Here is a 20,207-nt window from a genome sequence, read left to right as displayed (position 1 = left end):
TTCCCAACCGCAACCGGTGTCTTACGCATCAATAAAAATTTTTATGCACACACGAACGCGGTCCGCGCCTTCAACCACACTGTATAATACACCTCGTTGCCATTGTCGAGTGTGCGTTCATCTGTGCATGGGGCTCGGTGTGAGGTTCTGCATTTTCACACCAGTGAGAAGGATGGGACGCGAAGTCAGCGGAACTGTCAGCAGTCGCTACGATTTTCAGGAAAATTTTAAGTTCTTACTGTTGACGCGCACAGGCTGCCAGAGTTTAAGCCCTTTGTGGCCGAAGTACGAAGCGAAACTTGACAAATTCAGGAAGGAGATCAGTTAGGGTTTTTCGCTACCTGTAAAATGTCCCCCCTTTTTGCACGCCATGATTGTGGGTACGTTTTGGAATTTGTCGTACGTACTGTCACTGCGAGAAGAACTAGAACACAAAAGAGACCAGCTCGTGCGCGGGCGGCGTGCATTCCTTTCAGAAGTCGCGATGATCCGAACGTCTACACTCCGGCGAGGGCTACTTCTTTCGCGACAAGGGGCCATCCCCTATGTGTCTCTCAGGGGCGTCCCGGTTGATCTTTCGCTCGTTATGGCAGCTGCGTGGTGGAGTTTCCCGACTGCAGTGTCTTGGTGTGGCGATGCCGTGCAATAATTGGGCTGCTGCAGCGGCAACTGGGACCACAGCGCGGCCTTTGCGCAGCGGTCGTCAGGGCAGCTGCACGTCATCCAGCTCTGCCAGGGCCTCGTTATCTGGGTCCAGCGCTGCGGCAAGAAAGACGGAGAACGAAGAGGTGATGACGGCCGCCGCAATCACGCTCCCCCTCATGGCTGTCGACACTGCATACACTGGAGAGCTACCAGCCTGGCAGAGCCATCGGCCGTCTTCCCAGCGACCACCACGGTCATCTGGCTCAAAGGCTTCTCTGGAGAGTGTTTAGAACAGACACCGGTTTCCAAAAATTGCTAAATTTCTTCTGATATTTTGATAGCATTCGTTCAAAGGTGCAGATATGTCTAAAGTGGGAATAGTGCCACCGTTGGTTGAGTCCCGTTACACAGGGCGGAAGGAAATGTCTGCATGTCGTTGTAAATATTCGTGACAAGAGGTTACGGGAGTGAATACTGTCCTCTTGCAACCATAAGCTACATTCGCTGCACCCGGCTCGAATAAATGCGTTCGTCTCTCAAAAACGGCACCAGTCGCAGTCACTTGCACTCGGTCTAGGCCAGGAATTGATTTCGCCAAACCCAAGGCCATTAGGTATCCTCTCTTCATATGTCCTAGCGGCATGTATTTCCATTTGTATTAACGTACAGCTGATACGGTTTGCTTCAGGCATAATAGAAGCAATCGAGCCTCTAATTCATCACAGCTGTCATAGATCTATACAGCGCGTTTCAGCTAACTTGTGCCTAGTTGTAAACAGAGCGCCTCCTACGAAGATCGTAGTGCAGCTTTTTAAGTAGCCGTCTTGACCAGTTCGACATATTGTCATGTGTGAAAGAAACAAAGAAGGTAAATGCATTGAATGTTTACCCATAAAAATGGGACTTGAATTTCGACGTCGTCCACACGATGCAAAGACATTTATTCTCTGTGGGAGACTATTTAGCCTCACCTTTAGACAAAGAGCGACTAGCGAAAGCAATGGCTCGTTCTTCCCCTGGATTTGAACCGAAGCAGCTCCCAGGACTGTCTTGCTTGCATTTGTATGAAGCTTCGAGCCAATACATTTAAAATGCGCCGGATTTTTAATTAACCGAGAGAAATGAGCTAATTTGCCACTAACTTTAGTGCAAAATAGTCAATGTTACTATTGCACACGATATCGAGAGATGCCCGTTAATTTTTTTTTTCCCACCTAAATATAGCGTGGTTTCTGCCCCTGAGACAAAAGTGAGTTACGCGCGATTTATATAAAAAAATGCCCATGAATACGCGCAGCGTATCGCAATGTTAGCACCCCTAATTGGACCGCGATTTAGAGAACTCGTTTGCACAAACCCGTGATGAATAAATAAGCCACCGGCCACAGTGATGACGGTTCCGCTTGAGAACAGACAATGAGCAGTGCTAGAAAGAATATGCTGGTAGGACGGGGTCGATCACGCCATCGCCGCATGGTCGCCGTTTTACGCTATAGCACGGATAATTTTAGAGCGTTGGCTTGTAGCTCCTTGCCCAATTTCGCACCCTCGGCGTGGGCAGCGGCGGCGCCGTCCGTAGCACGTACAGGTGCCGTCAAAAGTAAATGGAAGGGAATATTAACGAAAAAATTAAATCATTCCCCGCTTAATTCATGCATCCTTGAATACATATGTTCAGACTAATTGTGATTTTGCGAATAGGCCTTTTTCATTTTCCTTTGCTGCCACCTCGCGTCAACGCTGGAAGCTCAGTGGATAGGTACTGTGCGCTATTAGGATCGGGTGAGCGTGGTCGGGTCGGAGAAGGGACGAGGAAGGCGGCAGACGGGGTTACGAGGAGAAAACAAAGAAAACTTTATACAGGCTATTTACATGATTACAGAAGAGTAACTGAGAGGGACTCTCAGTGGATGAGGACTGCTTCGCTAGCGGGAGAGCACACTCGAGTCCTCAAAACAACACCCCGTTAAATAGCGCACAGATTCCCCAGATCCCTGTCTAGGGAAATAGTTCGAAGAATGACGCCCAATCAGACGGACAGTTGCGGCCACTGTTGATACCGCCCACGGCAGGGGCGGCGCTGGGCCGTGGTGCTCTGCCGCAGCTCGGTTGATGGGAGAGGGTAGAGGCTCAGTAATTAAACACTGCTGTCTTTCACTAAGCACACCACCACTCTGTTCGTTGACCCGAGGGTCGACTCGGCCACGGGACGCCGCCATCGTCGCCGCATCTTCGGCCTTCGGCGGTCTTTGACTTTCGCCGCTGCGACCATGGTCCCACGGTCACGGAAGGTCGCTGCCTTAATCCACTTAGGCAGGAGGGGAGGCATCACAGGTCCTACAGCACCCCTCTTTGAGCTTCGCCGCTACCGCCATGTTCCCACGGTCCTCGAAGCTCGCTGCCTTAATCCACGCAGACAGAGGGGGGGGGGGGGGGGTGGGGGGGGGGGGGGGGGGCATCCCAAACCCAACAGCACCCCCGCCACCAGACAATGCGTCCGGAAGATGAGCCGCTCCTACGCAGCTCGGCTGACAGGACGTGCAAGAGGGGGCTCTCGTTTTCTCCAGGCCTCTCTTCATCGGCTGTCGATGTCCCGCTCTCGGAATTTCTCTGGAAGGCGAGTCAAACGGAACCACAAACGCCAAGCCACACACAGCAAAAGCAAGTGCCGTCTGTTGCCCACTCGCCCCGCCAGACCAAAACAAAAGCAAAACTGATTACTCAAACTTCCCTCTAAGTAAAATCTTAAATGAAACAAAATTTTCCTGAACGAACACGAAGTGCGTAGCCGATGCACGGTTCAGGTGTTGGACCTCTTCAAAGTGTTGTCATAATGCATGACACATAGAATCGGTCGGACAAATTGAAACGATCCTCGATGTCACCCGGGCAGGCAGGAATCAACCGAGAGGGAAGACAGAGGCTTTAATTTTGCCCCAAGCTACTTGCTATTCTTAAGTACGACAATTTCCCATGTCGTCTTCCTTTCGTTCTGCATGGCAGCAGACACGACATAAATGTGCGAAACTTGCACAACAAACTTGCAGAAGTGGCATACTGCACAACTTCATACGGCTACACAAAGTAGTACCTCTAAGAGCTCACACGAGCTACGCTACAATGTCCAAGAGCGGCTTCGCCCGCGCCTCTGCGTCAGCGGACACTAGCGTGTAACAAATGCTGCAGATAACCATACTGCAAAGCTAAATTCGGCTAAAAGGTAGCCTCTCTGGGAGCTCATGCCAGCTACCTAAGCTATGATGGCCGAAAGTGGCCTCGTTTGTGCTTCTATGTCAGCGGGCACTCTAACACGCAACAGTCAGCTCAAGTAAAGTTTGCGTGTCAAGCCACAAAACAAACCTGACAAGGCTAAAACTCGAAGTAATCTCGTAGCGTCCACGCGAGGGACTACGGCACATTCGCCCATGAGTTACTTCGATAGACACCTTACTTCGGTGTACATCCGCGCCTCAGCGGGCGCTCTCACCATTCGCAGCGCAGTTAAGCCTATATACAAGTGCCTGCTGCACGGCAATTCGCATCAAATCTCGTCCGAGTGATGCCGTCAAAGAACAAAACATAGATAATAACGCGGGTGAGATTACAGCTCAAAAGGGAAATCGTTCGCGCTACAGTGAACTGCGCTATACAAAGGTTACGTAAAACAAGAGTATTCAAGGTAACATGACTACAATGAAAGCTAACGAAATGTACAAAATTCACTCAAGTATAAAACTCACAACTTGGTTTGCTTTGAACTTTCTTTTTACAGCTGAGTAAATGGATACAAGGAAAAAGCAAACAGTAAATACATAGAGCACTTAGCCCTGGAATACGTCTAAACACGGTCATCTGTTTCAAGGAATCCACTGGTTCCTATCCTTCAGACGCGCCCTGCGGGGTCGCGGTCGGACGGCAGGGCTACCAGTTAAGGTTTCCAAAAACATGTGGGGCTGATTAGTTCCGCCTGTGCTAAAGCGGCGCTTCCCCTTCTCTTGGTTCCCTGCATGCTCCGTCCCCCTCCGACTCGCGGGTCCTCTGTGGCGCTCTTTTGTGCGGCGACAGTGCATCCTTCTCCCTAGCACGCCGCCCGCGTCGCATGCCTCATAATCCCTGCTGCGGTCCCACATTGGAGCCGGTGGCTTACGCCCTACATAGGCATGCTTAGTTAGCTTGGCTTTGATGCGGTGCCCATGAACCCTTGAGCGCCGCGATTGCAATTTTGCAAAGTTACGGGGTTGGGCGGTCCTCAAACTCGCGGGCTTTATGACCCGTGGCGTTTTCATTTCCGCGCAACCGTTCATATTGCTTTTCTTTGCGCGCCGCCGCTTCTTGGGAACTGTCCTAGTGGGTCTGGATCCGTTACGCGCGTCTCGAGTAATCGCGGTGCCGTCATAAGTTACGCTGCCGGCCCTTGCCTCAGTCGGCCCATCAACTCCCGAAGGCCCGAAGTGTTCGCGATTTTTCTTGCCGCGGAGCGAATCCACTTGCGCCTCGCTCACAGTGCCAGGCGACGGCTCACCTGCACACGCGCTCGCTCCCGTGGCCTCTGCTGTTTCCTCTGAGCACAACAGCTCTCTGTCCTGAATTTGGCGTTTTGGGGCGGCGTCATCAACCTTCCGGACTCCAGCGACAATCTGACTGGCATCGCTCTTTATATCTAACGCTGCGCTCTTACTTGGCGCTTGAACGTTGATATCTGGTAACTCTCCGTGGCGCTCTTTCCCGGAAAGCTGTCTTTCAGTGCGGCGGCATACAAGCTCAGTACCGTATTTCTTCCGCCGAACCTCCGCCTCATTTGCCATAGCGGCAACTGTCTCGGGGCTAGAACCAGCCATGTCACTGCTCTCTTGAGCGACTCTTTCGTGCGCAGCGGACCAACCGGGGTTCGTTGGCTGGTCGCTGACGCACTGATGGGAGCGCTGCCCGCTGCCATCACTTCGACCTTTGGAGTCGACTTCTACCTTTATGCCGAAGAAGCGAAATACGGCGCTTTTCGCAATTTCATAATTGTCAACCTCCTCGTCGGACAGGCGCGCCAATACACCGCCGACGTCACCAGGGAGGATGGCCACCAACATCATCGACCATTCACCCTGGTCAAGCTCCTCCTCACTGCAAATTCGCTCGAAGTTTTCGAGGAAAGCTCTGAAGCTATCGCCTCGTCTGAAAGTCCTCAAGCGATCTCGAGCCCTTCGCCATTTGAGAAGCTGAATGTTACGCATGAGCTCCTGCTGCTCTCGCTCACGTAGTGCCTCAAGCTCAGCTCGTCTTTTACGACACTGCTCCTGCCATTCTCTTTCTTGCTCCTCTCGGAGCCTTCGTCTCTCCTGCTGCTGAAGCAGTTCTCTCTGCTCTTTCTCCTCGCGGAGTTTTCGCTTTTCCTGCTCCTCTCGCTTCTCTCTCTCCTGGAGAAGCCTTCGCGTTTCTCGCTCTGATTTTCGCTCCACAATCGTCTCCCACGCCTCGTCTGCCTCCTCGACTGTCACCTCCTCCGCCCGTATCACATCCAAAATCGCCTCTCTCGTTTTAGCGGGGCCTACTGATATGCCCAGTTCTTCCAAAATTTCAAGGAGGTCCTCTACCTGGAACTTCTCCATCGCGGAACGCACCTCGTGCCGCTGATTCCCGCTAAAACACAAAAGCCTCAGCTTGAAGCGAATAAAACACAGAACTGCCAAATTTTCATTCCCCAGAAATCCAAAATTCCACTACTAACATCTGCCTGTGCTAGTGCGGTCTGGCGAAACGAATGGAAACATCGGGCACTCACCCTGCCGAGATACAGCTGACGCCGTCAGTCCCGTAGCTGCCGGGGTCCGTTGGAGCCGGTGACCTGACGCGTCCATCTCTCGGTCTTCGGAAGCGTAGCTGATGCCGTCAATCACGTAGCTGCCGGGGTCCGTTGGAGCTGGTGAGTTGACTTGGGCATCTCATCGAGCGATCTAGTTGTTGGGTGCAGGTTCTATCTCACCGCTGGCAACCAGTTATTGGGATCGGGTGAGCGTGGTCGGGCCGGAGAAGGGACGAGGAAGGCGGGAGACGGGGTTACGAGGAGAAAACAAAGAAAACTTTATACAGGCTATTTACATGATTACAGAAGAGTAACTGAGAGGGACTCTCAGTGGATGAGGACTGCTTCGCTAGCGGGAGAGCACACTCGAGTCCTCAAAACAACACCCCGTTAAATAGCGCACAGATTCCCCAGATCCCTGTCTAGGGAAATAGTTCGAAGAATGACGCCCAATCAGACGGACAGTTGCGGCCACTGTTGATACCGCCCACGGCAGGGGCGGCGCTGGGCCGTGGTGCTCTGCCGCAGCTCGGTTGATGGGAGAGGGTAGAGGCTCAGTAATTAAACACTGCTGTCTTTCACTAAGCACACCACCACTCTGTTCGTTGACCCGAGGGTCGACTCGGCCACGGGACGCCGCCATCGTCGCCGCATCTTCGGCCTTCGGCGGTCTTTGACTTTCGCCGCTGCGACCATGGTCCCACGGTCACGGAAGGTCGCTGCCTTAATCCACTTAGACAGGAGGGGAGGCATCACAGGTCCTACAGCACCCCTCTTTGAGCTTCGCCGCTACCGCCATGTTCCCACGGTCCTCGAAGCTCGCTGCCTTAATCCACGCAGACAGAGGGGGGGGCATCCCAAACCCAACAGCGCCCAACCCGGCCGGACTGAGTGCCGCTGCGGAACACTTTTTGTTGGAATCTGTCGACGATGGCGTGTCCTGGGCTGCACCTGGTATCTGGAGGATTTCTAGGGCTGACTGATGGCCCGGTGCGTAGTCGGAGGCAGGATGCTGTGCCCAACGAAGAGCAAATTCTTCAGTATCTCCAATCATCCGGCATGCGATGCGATCGCCAGCTAAGCAAGGGCCGGTGCTTCAAAGATGAAGGCTACATTCGGGACGTAATGTTCAATAAAATATCCCCGATCATTTCGCATTTATTGGCGGTAGTAGTGTTTAGCTTTATCAAATCGTGCCGCAGCCTAGTTTCATGGAGGCCAATCTGCATACAATCACGATATTGAATGTGCAAACCCGTATGAGCTTGCTGGAGTGCGAGTACAGTGTGCAGTGTTTTAATGTAGGAACAGATGAAATAGCCACATTTTTGCCTCGAGTGTCCGCTATATTTTCTTCCGTTCCACCGTCCGCCCGTCCGTAGGGATCCGCACGGATGTACACGCTGCAAAACTTTTGGAGATAACTTAAATATACCCGATTCAGTTTTTGCTCTACCGTGATATAAGACTAAAGCCATTTTTGGTGATGAACTGAAAGGGTGTGAGGCTACCGCCGCAGTGCACCATTGCTTGTTTCTTGAAAAAAATGGCTGAGGCTTAGCTAAGGTAAAGCCTAGTCAGATGTGAAGCATATTGATGGCTAGGCTTGGTAATACATGGCTTTCCTTGGTTGAATACTTGGTCATTTTAATACAACCACTAGAAGTGTAGCAAGGATTGCCGTGGCAGCTATATACGGGATCATCGGTGAATTCAATGCAGAGTGTACAACGGCTGCCCGAGCACCGGCTACAACAGCCTTCTCTAACGGTATAGAATGGCTCATCTCATGAGTTCCATGTGAAGCCTCCACCGCCGCGGCCGACCGCGCGAGCCGGCAGCCCATCTCTCCTCTGCTGTGACGTCATGTTGTCACGTGGTCAGCCGCCGCGCCTCTGATGTGGAGCCTCCACCGCCGCGGCCGACCGCGCGAGCCTGCAGCCCATCTCTCCGGTGCTGTGACGTCATGTTGCCACGTGGTGTCACGTGGTCACGCTAAAGGTCAATGGTACCTCCACCGCCGCGCTCGACGGGCTGTAGTGTAGCTCTAGTAATATGCTTCGCATAAAACAGTTGCCTGCGATGAGCGTACGCCGTGGTATTGCGGTGTGGAACGCTTCTGTGGAGGGCTCCGTATTAAACTATGCGACCTGGACTTATTTCACGTGCATTGACATACACAGCACACTGCTAGTGCTTTTGTATTTCGCCTCCACTGAAATGCGGCTCTCCTGGTCTGCATCGAAACCGCGATCTTGAGATCAGCGACCGGAAGTGTGGGAGCCGCGGTGGCATCCGAGGCCTTCCTGCCCATGAATAAAAGATTTCGTGATAGACAGCACACGCATTTAACCCCTGTACCTCGTCCGCACCTGTCACAGTGTGATTCCCGCGGAGTCTTGTCGTGCTTGACGGTGCCCAAGGGCGGCCACGGTCGTCGAGCTGCTTTTATCCACACTTCGCGTCGAAGGCGGTCCCGGGAATCGTTCGGAAAGCGAAAAAACCCGACTTTGCTCCCCTCTAGATATTGGGCATTGCAGCCGTATTCAACACATGTCGTAAGCATCGCCAAACGCGTCGTGCTGAACGCCCGACGGCTGCAGCAACGCGCCCCGCGTAGGAAGCCGGTTTGTTTGCACTTCCAGTATGTTTCGCGACACTGCCGACAGGGGATGGGCGCATGCGCAGTCGCGTCGTGAAAAAGGCGGATTGCACTGTGCACCAAATAACATGGACCATTATGTTTTAGATTTAAAGAAATTAATTTTTTTGTGACAAAGTCGCCTTCCATGTACTTTTGACGGCGACTACGTACCTTGGCAGTGCGCGAAGGTGTTGCCAATTCTGCGCGCGTGGCGTGGCGGCGTGGCGCGGCGTGTTTGTTTTAGCGTGCGCACTGGAGGTGGTGACTCGTCGCGCTGAGAACTTCTCAGCGCGCCGAGCCGATTTCGAGGCGAGTAATGGTAGGACGTGTCACGGAAGTATTATTTGCTTTCGCACCGCAGATAACGCTCATGCGTTCGTGTTGCACATTCGTAACCGCCTTGCGCGTTTTTTGCCCTCTAACGTGGTTGCCCCAACGGTGCAGCATCGTTATCCCAGTTGAAAGAAATTTCCGCTCTTGCCGCGCAGTTATCGCTGTTGCAGGCTGTCCACTCATTCTCTACGGCTTTGTTTAACCGGGCTCCTTCACATGGGTGCGGTTTAGAGGGGTTAACGTCGCGACGCGGAAGTGCAGGGTCATGTGACAATTTTAATAACTCGCGGGTTTATTTTTATCCTCAAGAAAAGGAACCACGCTGAAGTTACTGCGAAGGAAAAAACTTACAAGAACATTTCTGAAGGCTCTCTCCCCTTTTAAAGTGAAGATTTTGAGCGACAGTACAAGCTAAAATTTTAATTAAATAATAATTAGAAAATTACCGGCTGCCATTAGAAACCACGCTGACCAGCCTACCATCCTGCACCAGGAGACTCTTCGTAGAGCAGGCTGACATTTTTTAAATCACGGAACAAGTTTGCTGAAGAACCCCGTATATTGTCGCCAAAGTAGAAGAAACCTACGGCGCCTGTGTGAAGACTGGCCGAGAGCAGTCGATATCTAAAATGAAGGTGCCACGCACTGTTCTGTACACCGGGGGATGGCACGTTCGGCACTCAAATTTTTTAAATAGCACCCGCCAACCACCGATCCCTGAGCGCCTATCGTCGAAGCACAGCTGAATGTCGGTGAAGAAGTGATGCAAAACTATCGGAAAATTGACAGTCGATAGTATCGATCGTTTTTTTGAAACTATCGATAGTTTAAAAAAAAAACTATCGATAGTGCTACTATCGATAGACTATCGATGATATAATGGATAGTGTACTATCGTTAGTAATAACGTCGAATCTACTCTCGATAGTATTACCATCGATAGCGTTGCTATCGATAGCACTACTAGAGATGGTATCGCTATCGATAGCAAGACTATCGATAGTGAAACTGTCGATAGTGAAATGCATAATTATTGATATTATGCATATGTTGGCCAGCGATATAACCAAAACATTTGCGATACCTGATTGGTTTGAAAATCTCTTGAGGCTTATTCTCCAAAAGAGACTAATGCTCTAGGGATGCAGTAGTAGCGGTCTCCGGGTAAATTTCGAGCAGCTGTGATTCTTTAACGTGCACTGGGGCAGTTCAGAAAAATACCTGGAAGAGCATCCGATGAAAGAACAAACAGCACAAGTTGTGCTGGCTTACACGACACCGCCGTGCACAGCAGACGTCGTCTTGCTGACGTAACCCCTGCAGAAACACTTTTCGCACAGATTATTCGCAACTAGGACATTCGCAGGCTAACATTTTGCCCAGAAACTTTACGTAGGGAACGTCTGCAGAGCTCGGGGACACTTAGGCTGCGAAAACGGGCGAGTCCTGTCAGTTACTCATACCATCACCTCCATACCACACACTCGGGAAAGCAAGTTTAGGATGCAGTGGGTACGCGTGGTTGATTTTATAGTATCGATAGTACAAGTAGTATCGATACGCCTATCGATGGTACTATTGATAGTCTTTTTTACCACCGACAGCATCGATAGTACTATCGATAGTTTTGCATCAATCCTGCTAGTTATATTCGGGGTTCCTGGGCAAAAATTTTGAATATCGCAATATGGTAAGGGACTGTTATGAAAAATTTAAAGCTATAGATAATACTTTCTTCCGATGCATAGAAAAATCTTTTAAAGTTTTTCCATCGCTTGCATCGAGCAGGTAAGACCTGCATAGAAATCATAGGGGGACTTTTTTGATTGATCACAGCAAAAAGGTTAACCGCAAACAATGCATATATATATATATATATATATATATATATATATATATATATATATATATATATATATATATATATATATATATATATATATATATATATATATATATATATATATGCGTTTTGCGGAAACGGCGGCACGTTTACTAATAGCTCGCCCATTCTTTTTTTCTCTGAAATATGAGTGGATACCACTACACACCAGAAGTAACGTCTGAAAATTTTTACTGTTTGAGGACGACGTATTTTAGCTTGTCAATGCCATATATATTTCGCCCCTTGTAATTCGCCTTTTTCTATGCAGTGTGAACGAGGTGGATCTCCTGACCCGCCAGCCACGTATTGTACGGCACCCGGAGAGCGTAATTTGTTAAGGGGGTGCTTTAGGTTTTTCGATTCGAGAACTTCTGACAGCTTATAAAAAAATGGGTGCATCCAATCGTGAACTGAGTGATTGAAATTCAATTGAAAAGCGTGTGACTTTTTTGTTACTTTCCGTGTTAGCGGGACCTAGTGCAAGTCTCAACCATGGTCTAATTTAAACACTTCCGTGCATTTTAATTAATTATTATTTCTTCATTATTCATTATTAATTCATTATTAATTCATTTAGCAATAAGTTTTTCGTTAAGGAGGAACAAAATTTGGTTCGTGTGCTCCTTGCTGAACCTATTGGCAGGAAAACTAGTTCCTATAAAATTTTCTTGGTGTTATGCAAAAGTACTGGTCTAGCTTTTGCTTCATGAAGGATAGCCACTCACCTTATTTAACGAGTTGAAAGGTGCAGCATACCTTTCTGTTGCTATCGTAATTATTTGGAAGGCATTTTAGATCACGCCCAATTGTTACCCTGCTTCTGAGATTTTGATATCAATGGCGGGTGCGCAACTGACAAGAAAGAAGAAAACGACTGCCAAATTAAAGTGGGATGTAAGACGGATTATCTATGGCGCACGGGTGGAGGAAAGCAGTGCCCCCTAACATTTGGCTCCCAGCTTCACAGAGCTGCCTTTTTGATGCTGTGCGTCGTGCTTAAATGCAGGGCTTGCTGTGTTCGGCGGTCCTCTCATCATGCCGGCGCCTCTAGCCGCCACCATCGCTCCGGCACTTGGCCGACGCTGCGGGAAGTTGAGCAATAGCGCTTGTGCGCTAGATTGTGACTAGCCATTTCCGAAGCCTGTAGGCATGGTCGCGCCCTCTTCCATGTTGCTAACCACTTTTTGAGCTGCGTCGTCAGTAATCAAAAGAGGGGCATGTAGGCCACCCACGTTGGTGCGCTCTCCACCTTTTCTCGCGGTTACGCCACACAAGCTCGGCGATGACACAGATGCCACCAAAGATCTCAGGCAATTATTGCGTACGGTCGCCGTGAACATACTGAGCGACATTCTGCAAACTTATATAGGCCTTTGAGCATCATTTCCAGCATTGTGAGTGGACAACTGGGCAAAACGGAACCCATGTTCATAAATGGAACCCTTATACGAGTAGAGTGATTACAATCTCGCGGCTGTAGCGGAGGGCTGATTCGCTGGTTGCATTCCTGGATTGAAAACTTATTCCCATTTGAAGGCTTCGACAGCGACTAGAGCAGACGGTACTTCGGAACCATTTCAGCCGACGCCTACAAATGAAAATGTAGAAAGCTGGTTTGGCTTGAGTCTTCGGATAGCGTTTGGCGCTGCAGTCACGTGACGAACGTGCCACGCTGCCTGTAAACTGTTTTCGATTCGGAAGAGTTGAGTGGTCGCTGCTGTAGCCCCGAAGAAATAGACGGATATCACCCCTTTTTAAGGAGATCAGAGGGGGTTTCCGGGCAATATCAAGGAGTGGAGCGCTAGTGGGCCTCACAGAAGAGTGCATATTTACGAGCACCTATTTTTTTCTTCATGCTGTCTTGTTTTCCGTCTCCTCAAACTGCTTTTTTGCGTAGCTCTCGTTGGGGCTTACCTGGGTTGACGACGACGTAACTTTGACTGGTTGCTCCAGAGGCGGTGAGCCTGCCAAATACGGCCCCAAAATTCATGCATCATTTAATCCTTCACAATTTCCGCACGTCCAGCTGGATATTGTTTTGTTTGGTGTTTATTCTAAAAGTCAGGAATGTATAGGAGCTATGAATATTCGTGCACCGATAGACATGTAGCCCTTTTTCTCTCAGCGCAAGATGGCTAATCTATTATTCAACACCGACTGCATGCATTAATTCATTTCTTCAAAAAAAACTTTCTTCTTGTTATATTTATATATTAGCGTATGTCAAAAATATTGTTTGCATCATGTCACTAATTTTTTTTTTGTGGTAGAAACAAGGATTTTCCAAAAGGATGATTTGCAAAGCAACAGCATGCATACCTCAAAGAGAGTAAAGTTGTTGTTTTGCGTCAGCTGGTGATTTCCCCTCGAAGTCCTTGCAAGATCTTTAGACAAGTGCGCGAAATTTCCTTCTAGAGAACGCAAACAGCCAAATCTTACAAGGAGTAGACTCTTGAAACCCTGATAGCACGAAGACTGTCAGTGGTACATTTCGCGGCGTACAGACAGATTTCCCATTCACTGACAAAATTGCACTGAAGTCGGAAGTACTTAATACTGACTGCACTACCTTATTTTCTGAGTTAAAATGGGAGGACAGTATCAACAACGACCAGAAGGAGAAATGCGCCGCTAAGAACATAACTGAACCATTCGGTTGTTTGTGGTCAGCGCGTATTAGTGGAGGTTCCGTGTTATCTTCGTTTTCAGGTCTAAGCAAGTGAACGAGTCAATAGGAGCAGGTAACAAACAAGTGAACTGTCCGAAATTTTCCAAAGCTATAATTCGCATCAGGTGCAGTGTGACTGTAAGAGGCGATTGGCGTGTCTCGACATGTACGATTTTCGAGAAATCGTGGGTAGAGTGATTTCTAGCTTCAAGTACATAATCTCAAATCATATGTGGCTAGTCTCAGTAGCATGCCAGCTGGCGCGCAGTCGCAATAAAAAAATGATCACGCATTGCCAGATTGAACTCCAGCACGAGCACTTACCCCATCGTCGCCGTAGTATGTACTGTGATGGTCTGCAGCCCAAGGCAACGAGACGAGGCAAGCGCTGAGGTTGGACACCCTCTTGCTGGCGGGATTCTCTGCGATCACTCCGCTGCGAACCTTATGTTGTGCTAGCAGTGAGCTGAGTCATACGTCGGGTGCTCGTACCGTGTGATATGGGACGCCAGTTCCGGTCCTTTATCTGCAGTGCTGCGGAGGTCATGTAGCACAAGCCCCCATGGCGATCCGGCAGCGGACTGTACGGCTATGTGGACGGGTCGATGGCCAGCCCGGACGATAACCAATGCGACGACGGAGAGTAGCTCCGCACCCTCGGTGCCACGCAGGACAGGGGTAGGAATCTTCCCAGAATGATCTGTAGCAAGGCGGGCGACTCCAGCAGCAGCGTACCGGAGATCCAGGAGAAGGAGATGGTCATATTCATTGTGATGGGCATGCAGTGAACGCCGACTCTTGCGACCACTCGGCTGTGTCCAGGGTCGGCTCCAGCTAGGACAGACCCCCTGGTGATTATGACCAGGATGTTTTCCACTGCCGTTAGGCGTAAGCACTTTGCATTGATGGAGCGTGGCGAGGACTTCTGTGCGTGGAGAACCCCAGCGGCGCCTAAGGAGCTACACAAAGTTAAGGACGTTCTGCAGGTAGTCTGAGATGAAGAATGGCGGCTACGTGCACATGGAGAATGTCCGTACCTCCTAAGATAAATGGCGTCTCGCTCCCAGGCAACCACACATTGAGAAGGGAAGGGTAGTTCCACTGCATCCCTTGCTTTTTGAGGTAGGGCGTGGATGAATAGTGGCGCGACATGGAAGCAGGGATCACAGCCACCGCGACCAGTAGAGCAGGCCCTCCGCAAGCTTTGGTACTACCGGGGGGTGGTGTGGGAAACCAGTCTCCGAACGGGCGGGTTCCGTAGCTGTGCCGAGCATCAACGTTTCCTTCGCGGAGCCACTCCGGGGCCATCAGTGCTCGTTCAGCGGAGCATTGGGACCTCGTTCTTCTGTGTTTGTGTGGGAGCAGCATGGGGTTACTCTCGTCGGTGTCCTGGCACTATGCAGCGAATGAGACGCGATTCTCGAAACCTAATATTCAGTCAGCAACCAGGAAGGAACGTTCGTTGGGTGATTAGCCCTGAGCGCAGTCACGCGATACGGACGTTGCGTTGTTCTGGTTCGCCTCGTGGAATGGCTCATACCCACACAGGGGGATCGGCCAAGACGACGGGTGAATAGAGAATTTTTGTGATGAATATTTTTTCCTTGGGAAAATAAATAATAAAGTAAGCAATAATTAGAAAGACAAGAATTCTAGGAAAAAAAAAAGTCAACAGAATCAAAAGCTGACCTCGTCTTCGTTCTCTTCATCGGCGCAAGCTCAAAATGCGTCAACGGAGCGTTGGGACATCGTCGTCCTGCTTTAAGGCAGAGTAAAACGAACGTAGACGAGCAAAACGCAAGACTGACATGAAGCCTCCAAGAGCTGGACAACAGCTTTTAAGTAGAGCCCATACCAAGGAACATGTGCCCGGTACACTATGCAGGAAGGGAGGCAAGCCATGAAAAAATCAAAGAAAGACCAACACAAACACAGTTTACACACAGGAGGCAGATCGGGTTCGAGGCACCAGGAAGAGAACAGTTACAGACTCCGATGGCGACCTCAGATGTAGCCCATCATTCAGGTGCATAGACCCAACCCATTTGAAGGAGGCAGCCATGGCACTCGCAGTAACCGCACAGAAAAAAAAGCATATAATCAAAGGTAAAAAACGTAGCACAAAGAGACAATGACATAGAAAGACAGACAACATACGTCAACACTGGTTTATTTCAGAGAGGAAAGGTGGTTTTATATCAACGTCAAGACCAATACACCGTCAAACCATGCGCTAGCAAAGCGTATCAGCCAGATATGCGAGCTCTTTTGCCAGCAATAAAACAAAGGGGGTACTAACACAATCATCTTTCAAAAGTGATATCCATTCCGCTTCTATGATTTCTCGTGTCAACCGGTTATTGTGCACTTTTAAAACCATACATTGTTCAAGAAGCGATATGCAGTGACACACACTGCAGATGGCTGGCAATCCTTTGCCACGCATATCATCTACGTCACGCCCATGCTCTCGAAGCCTATCATTCAGGCATCTGCCGGTTTGCCCTACATACTGCTTGCCACAGGAAAGGGGAATGATCAGCATTCCAGAGAAACATGCAGGAACTACATCAGGGGCAGGATAGGGCAGACAGCCAGTAGCATTTTGGGGGATATAAAGGAAGCCGTGAAGCAAGCAAAGCTCATATGGGCACCAGCGCATAAGTCCGTAGAGGGGAACCAAGGCGCGCACCAAAGTCCGACCCCTCGTACTCCGGGCACCCCAACCGACGGACGAGAAAAACTACTCAAACAAGCTGACCACATAGTCAGAATACCTAGAACACTATATACTATACAGAGGGGAATACGCGTCACCAGATTGAGAGGTGGACAAGGAACAGGAAATAACACTGAGAAGAATAGAAACGGATACTAAAACCTAACTAACTTCACTTAATCTGCACAGAAGACTACGAGCCGCAAAGTGCGCACTGTGGAATAAAGGCGGACTTATACCACATTGTATGTTCCTCCCAAAACAATACAGAAATAGTAGCCACCATGGTGGCTACGGCGCTGGGCTGCTGACCCGAAAGACGCGGGATTGATCCCTGCCGCGGCGGTCGCATTTCGATGGAGTCGAAATGCTAGAGGCCCGCGTGCTGTTGGATGTCAGTGCGCGTTAAAGATTCCCAGGTGGTTGATGTTATCGGGAGCACTACACTGCAGCGTGTCTGGTAGCCAGAGTTGCTTTCGGATGTTAAACCACAAAAACAACCAAATAGACAAAAATAGAAAGGATTAATGAGCGGATGAATCAGCGGTGGGAGGAAAGGCTCTTCAGCACAGACCCGAACGTTCAGCAAAAGCTGACCGAAAGGGCTAGAGCAGCTAAAAGATCCGAAAGAATCCAACAATATTGTGCCGCAAGCCAGTTTTAGTAGCAATTAAAGTGTTTTCATCGTCATCGTGTGTCACACCCATACGCCTGCGTAAATTGTAATCTTTGGACATTTTTTCACATTTCCAGCATTTATTTCTGCATATAAAAACGATAGTCTATTTGTAGCGGTCATGCGTTTTCAGGATTGAAACCATTATCTGTTGGCTTATGTTGAAACAAATGAAGGAAGTGAAAAAACGCACTGCAATGACGACGAGGTGGCGCTATACAGTATTTACTTTGATTTAGATTTGTCATTGAAAAGCATCTTTCGGCAGTTTAAGCTATTTACTTTAGCTTTATGAGGACAATTCGCTCGCTTCAAAATAACACTCTTCTTGAAGATTAGCGCTTACTGTCTCAGTCGAGGTTCACTTCTTGCAGGGTAGTTAAGGTGTCCGCCGAACAGTGAGACAGTTACAGCGTGTTTCCTTTCCTCAAAAACAATTTTGTCCATGGCGACCAGCCTGAAGCCCTTCAGTCTCTCTCCGATGCCGCGGAGACCGTTATGTGGATCCCTTGCCACGCTGGGATCGTGGCAATGATCTAAGTCAGTTAGCTGTGGCAGTGAGCTAAAGAAGAGAAATTTGTCATATGAACTCGAAAGCGGCAGCGAGCGAGTCCCAGTTTTCTGGTCCTCCTCTCTCTGCCACGTTGGGGCTGCAGCACTCGCGGAAGCGACGGTTCGAAATGGTTCGAGCTCAATCGAGAATACAAGGGGAGAGAGACGTAGCTTAGCGCGTGCTGCAGCGCCTACCCCTTCCCTCAGCGCAACGCCCACTTCTAGAAATTTCAGGCCTGATGTTACGCGGTTCTCTTTCAAGCTTCGTCGAAGGAAGTAGAGACAGGACCCGGCTTTCGGAAAGCTATGAACAGCGATCATTAAGCTGAAGTGCTACTTACTACATCAAATTGGGTATCTGAACATTATTAGTTCACTCAGCTTTAGTAACGGATAGTGAAGATCCTGTTTCTGTTGTGCCCGCCTATGTCTGTTCCGTTGTTGAAGGTTTTGCAAAGTTCAGTGTCTCTGTTTTGCCGTGTGTCATTCGTTCATCCATCGTTTGCAAGACTGTCTGCTACACGTCCTCAACCAAATCACGTGCACCATGAAGTAGCCAGGAAAAAACCTCCAAATGGAGATGGCTAGAGTTTCCTGCGTATTTTCACATGGTACATACACTGTAAAAACAGGATGACTAGGCCCTGTGTTTTCATCACTTCTACGCTGGGAAGACTTCCGGCTTGAGCTCATTCATCGAGTAGAAAAAGAGAAGCTCCCTGTGGGAAGCAACTTCCTTACGCTGCGTGTGTGTTGGGCCTCAGGTATGAAAGTCCATTCGCATGCAGAATAGTGAGAAGTTACCTGGTGCATTAATCAGGGAGCAAGGGAGCAGGAATACTTCAGACAAAGAAAAAAAGAGACTTAACGTTCAGGATCATATTGCAGATTCACTGTATTTGCCTGAATGTAACGCGACCACCATGGCAACGCGAAGGTCGACTTTGCGAACGCACTTCCTGCGGACGCGACCACTGTGCTACGTGGATACCATTTCTTTGTTTTCCTCCTCCTATAATGCCCATTCGGGCGCTGCAGGTAGCTGAATAAATAAATAAATAAAAACGTAGGCACGGCCGTACGGTCACCAGTGTTTTTCGGTTTCTTGACCTTCTATAGAAGGTGCTTTCCGATTCCGCGGCTTGTATACTGCGCTGCGTGCGCCCATTTTACTGTTGTCTCCAACGCGGTCCTTCTAGCACTGTAGGAGGCGCCACGAAGAAGAGGCAGAAGACAAAGCAGAATCGCTCGTGGGTTTGCGTTCTGTGTTCTTCCTCCGACGTCAGATGATTCGAACGTGTAGACTACAACCAGGACTATTCCATTCGCCAGAACAGACAGTGGGCTATAGGCCTCGTAATAGCCTTCCGCTCGCAACTTTGGTGGCATCATCCCGGGTCCTCACTCCAATGTCTTGCAGTGGCGGCACAGAGCAAGTATTGGCCCGCTGCACTGTGAACTGCAGCCAAAGCTCGCCCTTTGCGAAGTGGTCACCTGGGCGGAGGGCTGTCGTCGAGCTGTGCCAGGGAATCGGCGTCCCGGTCCGACGCTGCGACAGCAGACGCGGTGAACAAGGCGCTACTGACGGCCGTGGCTACCCTGCTCCAGGGGAATGGCCACCGAGGCAGCATGCACGGCAGAGCACCGGGCATGTAAGAGCCTCTGGCCGTGGTGGACTGACGTCGAAGGCTTCCCTGCAGGTGAGTTTTCTGAACAGGGAGCTCCACTGTGAAGTCACGCGATTCGTAATGATACGTCGCTCGTGTGAATAGATCAATATTCCACCGGGGCATTAGTTGACAACTTTGAGAAAAGGGGGGGGGGGGGCTAAGGGTATATAGTAATATGTTTACGAAGATAGCAACGTGCATTTTTTCGCCAATGGTTTTCCTTCTAACTGTCCGCAAGGAAAAATAAAGCCTGACGTAAGATAGTTGTCGCGGGTTTAATACAGTTCCAGGATGCGTTATTACGGACGCTGCTGTCGTCTGTATTTTCTCTTCAGATTTCCTACGGCTTGGACAACTGCCGCCGCGGTGCCTCAGTGGGTATGGCGCTCGGCTGCTGACTCCAAAGTCGCTGGTTCAATCCCGGCTGCAGCGGTCGAATTTCGGCGAAGGCGAAATTCTAGAGGCTTGTGCACTGCGCGATATCAGAGACGCGTGATAGAGCTGTGTGACATCAGAACCTCAGGCGGTCAAAATTTCCGGAGACCTCGAGGTCCTTGCCTCCTCTATTACTTTTTAATGGTAGGGTATCAGTGAGGTTAAGCATTTAATTAACGCATGAAA

At 49.7% G+C, this 20,207-nt stretch overlaps 1 protein-coding gene across 1 annotated transcript in view; it reads right to left on the bottom strand.

Annotated features, from left to right (window-relative positions):
• Positions 1–703: 703 nt before the first annotated feature.
• LOC149353969 (uncharacterized) overlaps positions 704–20,207 on the bottom strand; it is a 155,703-nt gene continuing 136,199 nt past the window's right edge. The window contains 1 exon segment of the mRNA XM_089575896.1: positions 704–920. Within this exon segment, the coding sequence (XP_089432022.1) occupies positions 704–920 (217 nt within the window).

The sequence above is a fragment of the Amblyomma mixtum genome, chromosome 3 (genome assembly GCF_055824585.1).
Source record: "Amblyomma mixtum isolate Tamu chromosome 3, ASM5582458v1, whole genome shotgun sequence".
NCBI classification, from domain to species: Eukaryota; Metazoa; Arthropoda; class Arachnida; order Ixodida; family Ixodidae; genus Amblyomma; species Amblyomma mixtum.
Note: the sequence above shows the minus strand (reverse complement) of the source record. Positions and strands in the feature narration are given on the sequence as shown.